Source organism: Cydia pomonella, chromosome 5 (genome assembly GCF_033807575.1).
Source record: "Cydia pomonella isolate Wapato2018A chromosome 5, ilCydPomo1, whole genome shotgun sequence".
NCBI classification, from domain to species: Eukaryota; Metazoa; Arthropoda; class Insecta; order Lepidoptera; family Tortricidae; genus Cydia; species Cydia pomonella.
The window spans coordinates 8,718,583-8,734,806 of NC_084707.1; the positions used below are offsets into that span (position 1 = coordinate 8,718,583).

At 36.0% G+C, this 16,224-nt stretch overlaps 1 protein-coding gene across 1 annotated transcript in view; it reads right to left on the reverse strand.

Moving 5' to 3' along the window:
• Positions 1–1,650: 1,650 nt before the first annotated feature.
• Positions 1,651–16,224, reverse strand: part of LOC133517643 (sodium-dependent multivitamin transporter-like) — a 29,808-nt gene continuing 15,234 nt past the window's right edge. Inside the window, exons 5-13 of the mRNA XM_061850995.1 lie at positions 13,753–13,804; positions 13,001–13,068; positions 12,506–12,660; positions 9,680–9,820; positions 8,850–9,074; positions 8,103–8,284; positions 6,788–7,032; positions 6,383–6,661; positions 1,651–6,015 (exon numbers count right to left, since the gene is read on the reverse strand). Of these exons, the coding sequence (XP_061706979.1) occupies positions 5,977–6,015; positions 6,383–6,661; positions 6,788–7,032; positions 8,103–8,284; positions 8,850–9,074; positions 9,680–9,820; positions 12,506–12,660; positions 13,001–13,068; positions 13,753–13,804 (1,386 nt within the window). The 3' untranslated portion in view covers positions 1,651–5,976. The remainder of the gene's footprint in view (positions 6,016–6,382; positions 6,662–6,787; positions 7,033–8,102; positions 8,285–8,849; positions 9,075–9,679; positions 9,821–12,505; positions 12,661–13,000; positions 13,069–13,752; positions 13,805–16,224) is intronic.

Sequence of the window (16,224 nt, forward strand, 5' to 3'; positions counted from 1 at the left end):
ACTCTCTCTCTCTCTCTCTCTCTCTCTCTCTCTCTCTCTCTCTCTCTCTCTCTCTCTCTCTCTCACACACACACACACACACACACACACACACACACACACACACACACACACACACACACACACACACACACACACACACACACACACACACACACTTACACACATGTCACGTTTCGTGTTATTATATTATAAATCTTATTTTACGAAGAATATTTTTTTTGTTACTAATGGTAAAAAGAATTTGTTTGTTGTAACTTTTTGTTTCTCGATCTTTTCTACCTCTGTACCTCTGTAAATTACATTCACCACCGTTTCTTTTTCAATTGTTTACTCTAAATAAATGTTTATTATTTATTATTATTATTTTCAATTGTAGTATTGTTTCTACTTGTAAACCGTATTATGTCTACCACAGGACAGGCTATGCCTATTGTGGGGGCCAGCATAAATATAAAAGTGGCTGTGACAGAATCGGACAGACAGACGGACATGACGAATCTATAAGGGTTCCGTTTTTTGCCATTTGGCTACGGAACCCTAATACTGTTATTATTTTATTTCGGAAATAAAACATTTGTATTTATAATTTGTACCTATGTATTTTTCACTTTTAAGTTTTAACATTGTCCACGAATCTGTTTCGAACTAAGATTTACTAAAGCTTCTTAGTGTAATTGAGTTATTTTAATATTCTTAATCAACTCAACGCATCAAAATCCTTAAATCTGTAAATGCACTTGCTACGTGATATGTACGTGTTTCTTTATGAATTTGTGTGTCTTTGCATCCCTCAAGCCGGTTGTGAGTTGTACGGGAGTTTTAATAGCGGCGGTGTGTGGCGCCGCATGTAAATCAGGAGGACACCCTATTCTGATGTTCGACTTTTACTTAAACCTTTATAATCTTTATAGAGCACTCCATAACATGATATTTTTGTTTGTATTTTCTTATGTAAATTTTCCAGGACTTCAAGGAGGCGAAAAGGAGATTGAATCGTGTATTTTTATTCAATCTTGACCGTTGAAGGGTTCATGGCATAGCATGCATAGTTTGTTAACATTAACTAGTAGGTTAGGCTTTTTAGGTTTTTGTGAAACTCAACCAAGTTCCACGTCACACACAGTTATGTTTAAACATTCTACTTATAGGTTATATCATGCATCAGAAAATAACCAAGGTATGGTATTAGTTCTACGCTCCTCAAAGTTCACAAAATTTCCAGTGAAGTAGTACGTATACTAATTGTACTTAGATAAAAAAAAACGAATAATTGCAAATAACATTTTGCTTCTACATCTACATAGTGCATACCACTGTTAATCATCACTGAATATACAACTCTGTACTAAAAATATATGAATTTAAACTATATTACGATAGGTACTTGCTTAGTTTTCGATATCAAACTTTCACCTTATAACCAAAACCTGCAGACAGTAAAAACTGAATCAGGCGCCGAATTTGCGTCACCTTGTTATTTATGTAGGTAATTTGCTTCATCTCTGTAATTTTCCAGAACTTTCGATTCCAAACTTTAGCACTGACAAAATTGCCCTGCTTAACAAACAATTTCGTTTTATGGCCTTCACCAACCAACGTTTACTCAGTTTTAATTTAAAGGCGACAAAGCAGGAATACAAATTAAAAGCAGCTTTACATATAAATGTATTTTTCAATCTATAATGGTATTTTACATATATTGTTATTTTACATTCTAAACATCGTTACAAAAATACACTTTCAACATCGCAATCAGGTACTTGGTCCTTGAAATATGTAATGTAAATAAAAAGTCATCTTGCTGAGTGAATTATATTAGGTTCCGAATACACACGTCACTTTTAACTTTAAAAACTTAAAATTTATATTTATCAGCACTGGGAAATGTGCACAAAATGCCCAGAACCCAGTTCTGGAAGCGATGTTTAACATTATTTTGGTGCCTCCATGCCAAATGTAACTTAATGCCAATTGATTTTAACTTCTAAATAAATACAATTCAAGTACTAAGTTTTTTATATACCCCGCCGGTGGCAAGCATACGGCCCTCCTGATGGTAATCAGACACCGTAGCCTATGGAAGCCTGCAACTTCAGAGGTGTTACATGAAACACCTCTGAAGTGTAAGTAAAATAAAGTAAACATTGTGAAGTACATTAAAGATCGTGTCATGCACGACGACGCATGCCTTCACTCCTATTGTCATGTTATTAAAGATTAGATTTGACATAACTGCACGTCATCGGAAAAGACACGAATTATAATCGGGAACAATAATAAACAGTAAAATGACAAAGAGGTTTATGATTTGTGCATTATGTTTAACAAAATTTAAGTTGCAGCCATTTGAAAAATACTAAAGAATACTGTTACGAAGAATGTGATAAGTAAGTACCTAAAACCCTAAAAATAATTAAATGTATACTTACTAAAATACTAAATATCTCAGTGGAGTTTAATAGATTATGCTTTTGCAATATTTACTGCTTAATGAGAACTACTTAATAACATAAAGAAAAACTTAAGATGTTTCTTCTCTTGTTATTAATCTAAAAAAAAGAAATACGTAATTATATCAATATTGAATAGGTATATTATTATTAATCATTTCTTGCAGAAGGGTCCTGAGTATTTGTGAAAATTGTTTTATTTCAGTGAGTCCTGTTTACCTATACAATTTCCGGATAATCAAATGAGACACAAAGTTAGGTACTTAATCTTAAATAACGTAATTTTAGATGCACCAGTAAAGTAATATAAAGAAAATGAGAAAGCTTAACATAACACCTTAAATAAAATATTATTATTTATAGTGTCCAAATTAGTAAAAACGGGACGCTTTTGTCTATATTATTGGTATACAAAGTCAGTAATTTAATTAGGTCTTTGTTTAATCGTGTTTATTAATTAAATTAAATTAATAGAAAAAGGTAAATCAACGGAGAAGTCAGACAAGGTGGCCCCATCACTCGAATAAAATGGTTTTATTAAAGTCATGACAGATTAAGTATAAGCTATGCTCAGAGTCAGATATTCATAACATGTATTAATCAAAAATCCCTTTATGTGATATTAAAGATGTTATACCTAATCTGAACGCCGCTCGACTATCATAATGGCTGAAAACATCCATTCTAATGTTCTATGTTGAAAAGTATTCAATTATTTACCTACTTACCTAATATTTTAGTGATTATTTTTTGTATAAATTATAACACTAGGAACTATAAAATATTATCACTTTATTTCATTCAAATTTTTATAACTTCAGACCCAATGCAGACCATTACACAATAAAATCATTCAATAACTTATATTTACATTGGCCCCGTTCATTACGTGTATTAATACAAGAATTAGTACCTATGTTACATCTCTAACTAAAGTATAGGCCAGAGACTAACAGGCCAATTTGAACATACACTGAGATCAGAATGATATTTGAAATTGAATATAACATGTTATTCTGATATCGTGCGTCTCGCTCGCTCCAATACGTACATGAACAGACAAGTACGAACGAAATGCACGACAACTGAATCAGTTAAATGTCATTCCAATATCAGTGTATATTCGAATTGGTCTGGAAGTCGCGTAAAGTAGTACAAAGTAATGTAGACGCATACTTAACTTCTAAAGTGATGCACAATACTTAGCACTAGGTACTTTAAGCAATTTAGTATTCCTAGGTATATGACATAAAATAAGGTCTTTAGTGAGTAATAAGTACATTTGCAATGCACACAATTCAATACAATAACTTTGTCTAAAATAACAACTGTGCTTGAGGTCTTACACAAGCAAAAGTGACCGCCTGAAAAACATAATTTAACCCTTTGCCGCGGGTTAAGAGGCTGTCAACACCCAATGTCCTTGAAATTGATGTTACTTAAACAGTTTTTTAAGAAAGACTATTTTTTTTAGTCAAGTAAGAAAAATATATGTTTATATTAATTATATTTCAAAGACCGTGGTCGTACTCGATACACGATTGAACGAAATCGGCTCGATAGAAAATAATTGCAAAGATTGGTCTTAAAATCACAATTAAACGGTTTTATGTCTTTATTGTTTTGACTTATGGGTCTGCAATTAAAATCACAATTTCAAAACATTTATATCTAAACCTTGGTCGAGTTAAATATTACACTAATAATCCACTTTTTTTTATTTAAATGTTTTTCTTATTATTCCCTTGCCCAGGCCCAGTAACATGCGACAGTGCCATCTCATTTACTCCGATACAAATAGACAGTGTGCGCGCTTTAGGTATTGACAGCCTCTGAAGCGTCGTATAAAGCCGTCGCCAAAAAAACTGCCCGCATAAAATCGAAGTTAGGCTCTCTTTTTAAAACTACATGCTCAAATTACATGAAACTTGACATGAACATTTACATAACATAGATTATGTCTGGTACTAGTTTTGTTGATAAAAATAGAAAATAGAGCGTTTTTTATGTATTTAACTCCTTTCATACTCTCATAAAACTGTTCTTTCATGACCAGTCGTTGTGACATTTCAGAATTATTTTTGAATTAGAGCGAAACTTCGGTTGTATGACGGCGCCTAGGTTCATGTTATTGGCCGCGGAGTGGACGTACGCGGCGCGCGGCTATTTTGGACAACAGCCCCGCTCAACTCATCGCATGCGTCCAGTCCGCGGCCTTAATAAAAAAAGTTATCTTTCACTGCCAAATTCTCAGACCACTTTCGTTTATATCTAGAATACGTCTCAGATAACATTGACCGACTTGAACAGAACAAAGTAGAGTAGTTTCATTATAAACGTCATAATTTCATAGAAATTTGACATTTATGATGACGTTGCCACACTTTGTCATTGCAGATGGCATGCAAAGTTATCCGACTCTACAGGATGTAACAAAAATAGGGGATGGATCCGTTTAACCCTTTTCCAGGCCGCACCAATCTACAAGGTTTTCCCAAAAAATCCAAATATATTCCAATTATCCAGCTTTGATGATTCATTTGAAGACAAGTAACATTTCCTGAAAGTGTAATCTAATTTGAACCTTAAATCGGAATGATAAAGTTAAAATTCTAATGTCGCGTATGCGGTCGATAAATCGTCCTATGCCTGGAAAAGGGTTAAGGGCACATACGGGATCGTTTTCTGATAAGGAAAAAGTAAAAGAAACAATTTTTTGACGCGAAACATTTTTGCTCTTTGTATGGAGGGTTGACGGACTTGGACACCTAGATTTTTTTGTCACGTCAAAATAAAACATTTTTTTTTCCTAGTCACAACACGATATCGAACGAATTACCACTATTTTTGTACATCCTGTATAGGCACACACCTACATTAAAATTCAGAATATGTCTGGGATGATATCCAAATAAATTTTACTACATTTGTAAAATAAAATTTCATAGAATATAAATATAACTTTTTCAGCTCATTTATCCTATTAAAGTAGGTAAATAAATAAATTAAAGAAATGTTCATTTTCATTTTGCACTGGAATTGTCAGTAAAGGATAATACAACAATTTTTATTCTCATGCCGCCCAATGTACAGTGCGAGATTTTGTATGGTGGGCGGCACGAGGTTATACGTCCGGGATGAAATAAAATTCAACAATAAGGAAGTCCCTGGGCGGATACCGCAAAAAAATCAAATCCAAGTAAAATCTATGTCACTTTCTATTGTACTTCGATGTTCACGGTAGGCCTCTTAACAAAACACTGGCGGTGATGAAAACAGTACAGCACATTCTACAATCCTGCACCACTACTAATACCACTAACACCTATAAGATCCTGAGTTTTACCTAACTGTTAACACCATAGAAAGATAGTAATCACTCTTTTCTTGGTAATATGTCCGTCACAATCACAAACTACCAATTGATTTCTCATAGTTTCTGCCACATTCAGTAGATATGGAGAGTATATTATGGTCATAAGTTTTGAAAGTAATTAAGACCTTGCAAGTTGTTTCAAAACAGTCATCTGCCCGATCTGCTGGCCTCCCCGTTCATCTCAACCTATAAAAATAATAAGAGTTAGTTCTTGCTTAGGTATATAAATTTGCGGCAATTATTTAGGCAGGCACTTTTGTAACCGTTAATTTGGAAATACGTATTTATTTTTCAGTTCTCTACTTATTATAATCTGAGTGGCCAATTTAAACTTATATACTGACATTGAAATGATATCGTTTGGTTATATTTCACGCATGCATTTTTTCGTATTTTTCAGTACATGTATTGGCGCGAGCGAGAGGCACGGGCGAATGACATCATTTAGATATCGTTTTAATTTTAGAATGTAAGTTTTAATTGGCCTTTAGGAGTAGACAGCTACGGCCAAAAGTGACAAATTACATAAATATATTTGAAATAATAATAATACCTTAGCTCCTATGGGAGTCAATATAAGCGGTGCGTTCGGCGCCGGCTCCACGTCTTTATCCAACATGGCGGCTCTCCGCACCTCGCCGGCTCTCTCGTGGGCCTCGGCTGGAAGGCAGCGCCATATCGCCGGTGTGAACAGCTCCTTATCCATCACGATGGACGACTTGCTGTCCAGCAGGTAGCCCATCACGGATCCGACGATCAGGGTTGTGAAAAGGCCGAGCGGCGCGATCCAGTGGTAGGAGATGCGGAATAATGGGAATATTGTTTCTGGGTCCTGTTGATATACTTTATTAGTTAAAACATAAACAAGTAATGTACCTAAACTGGTAAAACTTCTGGCGAACAGGTTCTTTTGCCATAAATATGTACCTAGCAGAAAACGTCATGCGTCGAAACTTACCAAAATATCAGCAGGTGGCACGTATGACGAATTCCTAATACACTCCATGGTGAAGTTGAGAGGCGGCGCCCTCAAGCCTTGCGCCGAGGCGGCCTGGATGCCCATGGACGTGGTGCCGGCCACGATAGCGCCCGCAATGGCGCCCGCGATGGCGCCCCGGGGTCCCACCCAGGGGAACGCCATGCCGAGCGTGAAGATGCCACAGGTGGCGCTGGCAGCGATTGCTGATAGCGCGGTTGCGACACCTGATCAGATTTAATGTTGAATTTTATTCTAGCATCGTATCGTAGTATCGAATCGTTATGTTGTAGTTGCTTTACTAAACGAGGGTTGGCTGTATGGTAATCCAGCATCAATAGTAGGAGATAGAACAACATGTTAAAAGTAATATGCCGAGTGAAACAGTTTAACAATATAGGTAGAAACATAGGTATTTCTGCAGTTCGCGTTTAAATGTATTATCCAGATTTTTTTTTTATATTAAGAAATATATCTCTTTTTGTAAAGACTGTTCTACGGTTTTATCTTATCACATTTATTTTTCGTGGATACTGTCCGCCAAGAAAGATTAAAAATTAACTGAGGCCACCACTAAGGAGAAGGAGGAGGGTAGACAAAATTATGAACAGCCAGACACAAAATTGGCCACTTTATGAATGATTGAATTCATAATTTGTCCATGCTATGTTGCAGCTCGCTATTCCGTCACATTATGCTGCATCAGCAAACAGGCATACTATACTTTACTTCTATCTCATTCTGCCACATAAGTGCGTCCTGTAAGTTGACTGTTTATCACCATGCGAATGCAATAACATTTGATTATTTTGACACATATTTGACAAAAAAATCTGGTATCGGACTACTCGGACTATACTTTGTCTTTTATATTTTAATTCTATAAAGTACCTTTTATCAGGGTATGAAGTTCATCTTCATCCTATTGTGTATCTTATCTTAAAATCTGCCGTCTGCATTATAAAAATATATATCAAACTTTTGACATTTAACAATCTTGACGTTAACGAGTGAGTACTAATATTAATTATTTGACTGAACAAACAAGACGATGTTTACACGAGTTTTTGTGTGTTAGGACCCTTGAGATTCTTTAAAGATGTGACAAAATTGTATGTATAGATATTACTTTGTCCGCGTAGAAATCGTAAAACTTCTCTATCTTCCCTACCCATTACCTACTCCACATATATTTACTATTTTATATTCTCAAATAGCTTCATACAAGAGTTTCAAGTGCCAGCGCAGCCAGCCGCGCAATGTCGTTCACTAATCGTATATCACAATATTAACTAACCCAGCACTCCGCCCAGCCTCTCAATGACCATCAGCATGATGAGGGATATGATGGCGAGCACCACGGTCACCACCCGCGCGATGATGCCTTCGTGTAAGGGCTTCAAGTGCCAGCGCAACCAGCCGCGCATTATGTCTTCTACTGCCACCAGTGCGCAGGCGTTTAGCACCGCGGACAGCGAGCTAAGGCAAAATTTAAAAAAAACTTAAAAGTGGAAACGCTCGGCTATTTTTTTGTGGTAATGAGGGAATTATAATTATTATTGTGAATGTCATCTCGCTTTGTGTGGTAGGGCACAGCACAGCGGATGTCATTCCAGATCTAGAGCGGAGCCCAACTGGGGAAGTACCTCCACCTTACAGAAAACCGCGGCCAAATAACACTAGACCCTACTCATAGTGTTGTGGTCCTGCCGGTGAGGGAGGGGGGGGGGGGGAGGGCAACGCGCATGTAACTCCTCTGGAGTTGCAGGCGTACATAGGCGGGCGGGCCGTATGCTTGTTTGCCACCGACGTAGTATTAAAAAAAAAACTTACATGCTCGGTGCTATTTAGCCCCCTTGCTTTCAGTGTCCAAGCAGTTTGAAAAATCACCCTATATACAATAAATTGGAATAGTGATGGTATGTTGTCTACATAAGATTTGAGGATAAGAGAGCAAAATAGGAGCTGGTACCATCCAGCTTGATACAGACCAGAAAATGGCAACTTAACTTGGAGAAACTAAGTCCAAGGCAACAATATTTACCTCAAACCAGCACCGAAAACTCCCGCCAAGAACACCCCAGCAAGCCCCGGCAGGTGTTGCAACTTGCTAATGTAGGTGACGAAAGCAGGCAGCAGGCGGTCGTCAACCAGCGGCACGCCGCCGGGGTTGCAGCCGCCCTGCACCCACGCGGCCCACGCCGCCAGCCCGCACCACACGCAGAGTGAGATGGCCAGGACAGCCCCGAAGCAGAACATGGCTAGAGCACTGTGGACATATAGGTATCAAGTGTAAGGTTCATTATCATGCTTCTCTTGGGATTATTATACTGAATTGAATAGGTTGATATACGTTGGCGTACGTTTTTAGGAACACTTAAGATTTATCGCATTAATTTTTTTTTTTTTTTACTTTTAATGACTTCGAGTTATTTTGTTTACGTGGCTTACGTGGCTATGTACTTACGAATCATATTTTTAAATAGGTATTGTCAAATTACCAACAATTTGGGTAAGTACCAAAATTGCAATACAATAATTGCAACCCGCAATTCAAATCTGTCGTGTCAGTTAATTAATGATTTATTGACGTAGGTTCTAATGTCGACCGACAAGACACAATACAAAGATAATAAGCAAGCACAATAGGTAGTCAAGGAGAATTAAACGTGACTTGTGCATTACTCCATTCAAAAACGCGTCGTCACTTGTTTCCAATTAGTCATAATATGCTAATGCAGATAAACAATTATTGCCGATTGTGATATTACATCTATTTGGATCACATTTACAGTAAGTACGTTTACTAGGATATAAGTGACACCAAATTTGTTTTCTTACAGTCATTTTAAGTTTTTTTAAATAAAAACTCACTAGATGGCCTGTCGCTTGGACGGCAGCGCAATGTACCGCTGCACCATGGTCTGATTGACGGAGTTGAAGCATGTCCAGTAGATCATGCCACCGAAGACGGCACCCCACCCCGTCTGACGTTCGTACGGAGAAAAGCTCCAACTATTAATAAAAATACAATTTAGTATACTTAGTCCCAAAACACAATAAATAATTATTAAAAAATAGGTACTGATGATTTACATTCTCCTAGCAATTAATGAAAATGTGACCTTCTTATTTACAACGCGTGCATTCACTCGTATTTTCATGGTATTAAAGGTTAGATTTGACATCTGCACATCATCGTGGATGACACGAACTATATGCCTGTAATTAGTTTATATAGCTCCAGATTATAAAACTAACGAAAAAGAGTAAACTCATGTACGAAAAACTTAAAATTCGCTGTATTTTTTAACTTTGGCATCTGAAGCTACATAAACTAATTACAAGCATAGAAATACCTTACCCCATTGTAGGTACAAAGTTTCATAGCAATCTAGCCAGTCGTTTTAAAATGAGAGCGTAATTACGTTTGTATGGAGAACCGAGCTACAACCACTATCATTTTGCAATAGAAAGGCGATTTATAATATAATCGGATAGAATTTTGCATCGTGTTTCAGTGACGTCGATGTGGGATACAATATTTTAACTATAATTTTGTAGATTGCAGAAAGTTTTCAAAAAATTGGAAATTTCACAGAATATAAAGGAAACTTTCATGTTGGAAATGGATAATTTCGCAATTTTAGAAACATTCCAACGAGCTTTAAATATATACGAAAGTTAACTTTTTGTGCAAAAACAAGAGAGCAAAGTTGATTATTCAGTCGATGATTTATAATTTACAATAGTCTGAGACTGATATGGTGCCTTTCAGCCAAGTTAACACTCTATTTTTCATTTTGATTATGAGGAAAGTAAAATAAATTTCTATTAAAAAACATGACTAAATAAGTATTAGTAAAAAAACTTACAAAGTACTTCAAGGGTACTTTCAATTAACAATTTAGGTAAAAGTATGGTTATTTATGGAATGGGGAGCTAAATATCAGAATGGAAACTGTCTAACAAATCTATTTAAAACCAAATTTTAGCCCCTTCGGCCGCGTACGCAACCAGAGCTTCGTAACCAGATGCGATCGAAAACTATTTCTGCTTTGTACGAAACCGGTTGCGATCAAAAACTAATTCCGTCTTACTAGTTATCAGTTACGATCGAAAACTTTTCTTTGTTGTACGAAACCTTTCGACCGTTGATAAAGTCAGCTAAGATTATATTTATACACCTTGTTATACAGTATAAGTACTGTACACGTTATATCATCAGTCAAAAATCAGAACACAAAAATGTACCAGTTGATAATATTCAAATACTTTGTTGGCAAATACAATGTAACATTGTTCCTTAAAAGACACTGGCTTAAGAGACATGGAGCACTGACATTCAGGATAAGAAATTATCATGAGTATCATGACAAAATATTTGAAAAAGAAACCTATAGCTAGATGGCCCAGACATTGGTTTCGTATAAGAACGAGAAGTGTTCGATCGTAACTGGTTACGGGTAAGACGAAATTAGTTTTTGATCGCAACCGGTTTCGTACAAGGCAGAAATAGTTTTCGATCGCATCTGGTTACGAAGCTCTGGTTGCGTACGCGGCCGAAGGGATTTTAGCCGTCAAAAATAAGCCGAAAAATACCTCAAGTGATTTCTGCACAAGCCCTTATGCTTGTTTGAGTTGATAGGGTGAAAACATTGTTGAAGCATAGCATTACATTTATTCCAGGGATTGTTATATCGGTATTTATTTAAGTATGGCGTCAATGCCGACACGGCCTCCCAGCTTTTACTCAGCTATACGGATATTGATGGTCAAAGTTATTCACATTTGTCCTGGTAGCGAGACAATTATAGCATCTGTCTCTTTCAATAAAGTAATATTAAAAAGAGACACTCACACGTGACTCAGACGTGAATAAAGCCATCCGTAATAAAAATACACCTGCTGATTACATCATGCTTTAGTAAACATCAAAATTTCTGATAATAATAATTATTTTAATTACCTTTTGTTTACATAGTAAATAAAATATAGTAGATACCGTTTTCATGATTTATTTATTAGCTACTTAGCTATAAAAATGTTTAAATTGTTTATCTATTTACTACTACAAACACAGACCAGACGAAATTATACCTTGATATTACGCTACTCATTTCACAAACCTTCGCACTTTATATACAGCAATAAAAGTAGACTTCTAGTGTAATGGTATGTTTACATATTAAGTATAAAATTCGTATAAAAACTACCTAAGGTCAATACGGGTAAGTGTGGCTGGCCTTCACATTGGGCCTGTTAACACACTGGCAAGTGTTTATTGCGAGTTCATACATTTGCTACTTGTGTTTGGTGGTAAATGTAATGAACTATGAACTCGCAATCAACACTAATCAATGTGTAAACAGGCCCAATGTGAAGGCCAGACACACTTATCCGTATGCCACACTTATCCGTATTGACCTTACTACAAATAAAGAGTATACTATACAGTCATCTGCAATAATATGTTACACAACATATTATTGCACGTGACTGTACATTGCACCAAAGGGAGTTACAGGCGTCGACAAGCTAGGATAGGGGTCTTGACAGACAGACAGACAGACGGACGGACACACAGACGGACAACAAAGTTACCCTATAAGGGTTCCGATTTGTTCCTTTTGATATACCCTAAACAGGACTAGTCTCAATCAGTTTCTGAGTCAAACTACCTTGTAAATATTTGCTTACTTGGAAAGTTGCACCCTGCCGGACTGTGTCGCCACGTCCAGCACGGAGAAGAAGCCACCGACGGCGACGGTGCCCGCCGCAGCCACCAGAATGACGCCGATAAACATCACGCCGGTCTGCACCGAGTCCGTCCAGACCACTGCTCTTAACCCGCCCTGTGAAAAATACATTACATTAAAGTCTTTAAACTCTTGAGTCCCACGGACTTGATATCAGTCCGCAAGAAATATAAAAATAACTCTAAATTCAGAACGTCAAGGTTGCTTTTTACTAGAAAATTTCCAACTCTAAGAGTTGGCACAGCAACTGTTGATTTCCTTATACTTTATAATACGATGCTGTCGTTGCAGCATTGCTGTCAGGATATCGTTGTTACAGCAATGCCATTGCAGTCGCCATCCAAATGCAACCATAAAGCATTACAGAACAAGTAGGTACATATTTTCCAATAACTACATAAAGATAATAATGCAAGCCAGACAATATAATACTCACTAATGCTGTATAAATACCACAAATGGCCACCATGATGCCGCCCACGTAAAACACGTTGAACCCCGTCACTGCAAGGGAAGCATAAAACAAAGCTTGCCAATAAAATAGAACTAAAACTTATCTACATCTATTGCCTCATACGTTTCCTTTTGTAGAAAAGCTCTTTCTGATAGTACACTTTGTGTAGTGAGGTTTTGTATGTAACATATCCCGATGAACACAGATGATTTTCTTCAGCTGCTTTTTGTGCGCTTTCAAGTTTTCAATTCAAACGCCAAAATAAACAAGCACTAAATATCGCTTAGTTACAGTTTGCGTAAGAGCACCCTTAGATTACTTCTAATAAATCTAATTTAAGCTAGATTTGTAATCGTAATCTACAATAAGAGCACCTTGGTGATAAGAGAACTACATATTCATAAAATTAAATAAGTAGATAGACTTGGATTTAATAAGGCTACTACAAGTATTAGTGCTTAATGAAACACAATAATTCTAACAGACTGCCCTAATAATAGTAGTAACATTTTATTTTAAGCCATTGAAATATTGTGGACTCAGTCTGAAAATTAGAATCTACAATGTACATAAATAACATTGAATTAATAAACACAAACAAAATATACAGGTGAATGACGGACATAATACGATAGTGTATTTATAGGTTTACGTATTTCTTTAACCCAATTTTCAATACAAAGTCTTTATAAGTTTAAAGGTCAATAAATAACAGTAATTACAATAATACTTACATTGATTAAATGCTAATGCAGGAACATACACGACCATAGGCAGGAACAATACCTGAAATAAAATACATAATCAATGAGAGATTCAGTGATTGTATTTTTGTTTTTTTTTTTCACGGTTTAGGCCAAGAGAATAAAGGTACCTAAAGCAACATTTATTTCATTTATTTAACATTAAAAGTCATGTGCATTACAGAAGATGTTAGTTGAATGTAGTAGTTAATACTTACGAGGTACCTAATTACCTACTTATATACTATAGTACTTATAAATTCATGCATATCTAATTTAACACTTACAATATAGTGAGAAGCTACTAATTAAATTCTGTATTATATGTCATATTCACAGCACATCTAGGTTAATTCATCAATGTCAAAGTTAATACTAATACGAGTAGTTATGCTTATGTCAATGAATTTGATAAGCAGATTTTTTGATCACATACAGTTTTTTTGTAACATCAGAATATCAGAGAGCTAGCGGTAAAAGAAATAATATATTTTATTGATATTGTGTTCATTAACCTGAACAAAATCAATCTATATTAATTTTACACTGTTTAATGTAAAATTAATTTAGCCGTTTACGAACCAAATTACAATTTTATCTAGCTACACAACCTGGACGATGCGATGACCGAAATGATCTTTCTAACTTTAGTCTATGGAAACATTTTCATCAGTTAATTACTTCCTACTATTGATCAACCTTAATTGAACATTGTTGACGGATTTTATTACGATGTCAACTAGCGTAGTTCGTTCAAAGTCCGTCTGCAGACTACGGCCTTGGCCGACAATTTTTCTGATACGCACGTAATTTTAATTAAGCCCCAGACAAAAATATGCATAATGCTCTATAGAGGCATACATATCAGTATTGAATGATTCACGGTTAGTTTTACTAGTCTTAAATGGACCGGGATATAAACCGTGATTACCTTTTATATTGATAATTAATCAACGTTTTGTTCAGTTGAAACTAGGTCCAAACTAGATTGATCCAATAAATTCTACTTAGGCATAAAATGTAAACCAGATACAGTTGACATTTTGAAATTAGCACAAGTAGGAATGAAGAACTGATTGCATTGAGTGTTTAATTTTCATTTTACTATAACAAGGGACAACGGTAGCTTTATGTCGACAAACAGATATTTTATGTTAAATACTGTACTATATTATAGACTCCCGTAGGGCTAAAATAGTTGGCTCTTTATCATTTGTCACTATGCCTGTCACGTTTTAACAAGTATGTAAACGCCAAAGTGACGTGCATAGTGACAAGTGATAAAAATGGAACCATGCTGCCACCGCTGTAAGCCTACCTTATTCGCTAAATGAAATAAAACCGAAATTTATTACGAATTTTTATCAGATCATCTCCGTAGCAGTCCGTTAATCGTTCAATATAATCCATACTAACCCATACTATAATTATTGTTAATTGGAAAGTGTGTATGTCTGTCTGTTACCTCTTCAGCCTCACGCCTAGCTGCTTAATAAACATGCTAGAAGTCATACCTTCTTTAATCGAGTTGTTAAATTTTTTGCTTTTGTTTTCATTTTATGGCCTGGATGTGCCCTTCAAGCTAAGTCTCATAGAACAAAACTAGAGACAGGTAACCTTCGCTGGCACTATCATAAAAACCTTGCAGTTGCCAACCCCATTGTTGTCAGTTACGTGGGAATCTAAATGCCACGATATCTTGGTTTGCGATCAATAACGAGCAATAGCGGACAATCGATGTTGACGATACCAATCAATCGACACCATACCGGGCAAAGTCCGCGTGTTGCAAATAATGCGAACGACCTCTCTAACCTGTTCAAAAAATATGCAACCGTTTTGGAACTTATGTTCAGGGAATAAGACTCATAATACACAGTATTTTAGTCTTGATCATTATAGTCACCTGACCATACCCACCTAAGCTGGCTAGCTTTTTGCACGCTCGCGCAGTAATTTTCCGTCGCAATTTTGGTACAGACATGGTTTAAGACTACTCTGGTATGCTTACGTAAAATGAAGATGGTGCCCTCAGTTTGGGGTACCTATTTAAACATATTGTTAGATGATTTTTTAGCGAACGGCGACGGTTGATTAAGAAGTATAGGTATTTGAAAAATGTATTTAAACTAAATACTTTAGTACATAGGTCAAAAAATACAGAACTTCTCATGTGCTCTTAAAAAATATCTTTATATAACCGCTGCGTGTAACATTATCTAGTTAACTCAATATTTATTTAATACTTTAAATATGTCTTACAAAGATATATCCCCAAACCTTACTTCAATGTCACATAAGTTATATTAACCAAATACCTACTCAAATTTTATTGTGTCAATTTACTTAAATATCAAACAAATATGTGCTTTTGTAACTCTTTACGCAAGTGAAAACTAAAAGTACGTCATTGCCGTCATTGGCTTTATTAGTTGCTTTATTTGGCATCGGATGGTTAGCATT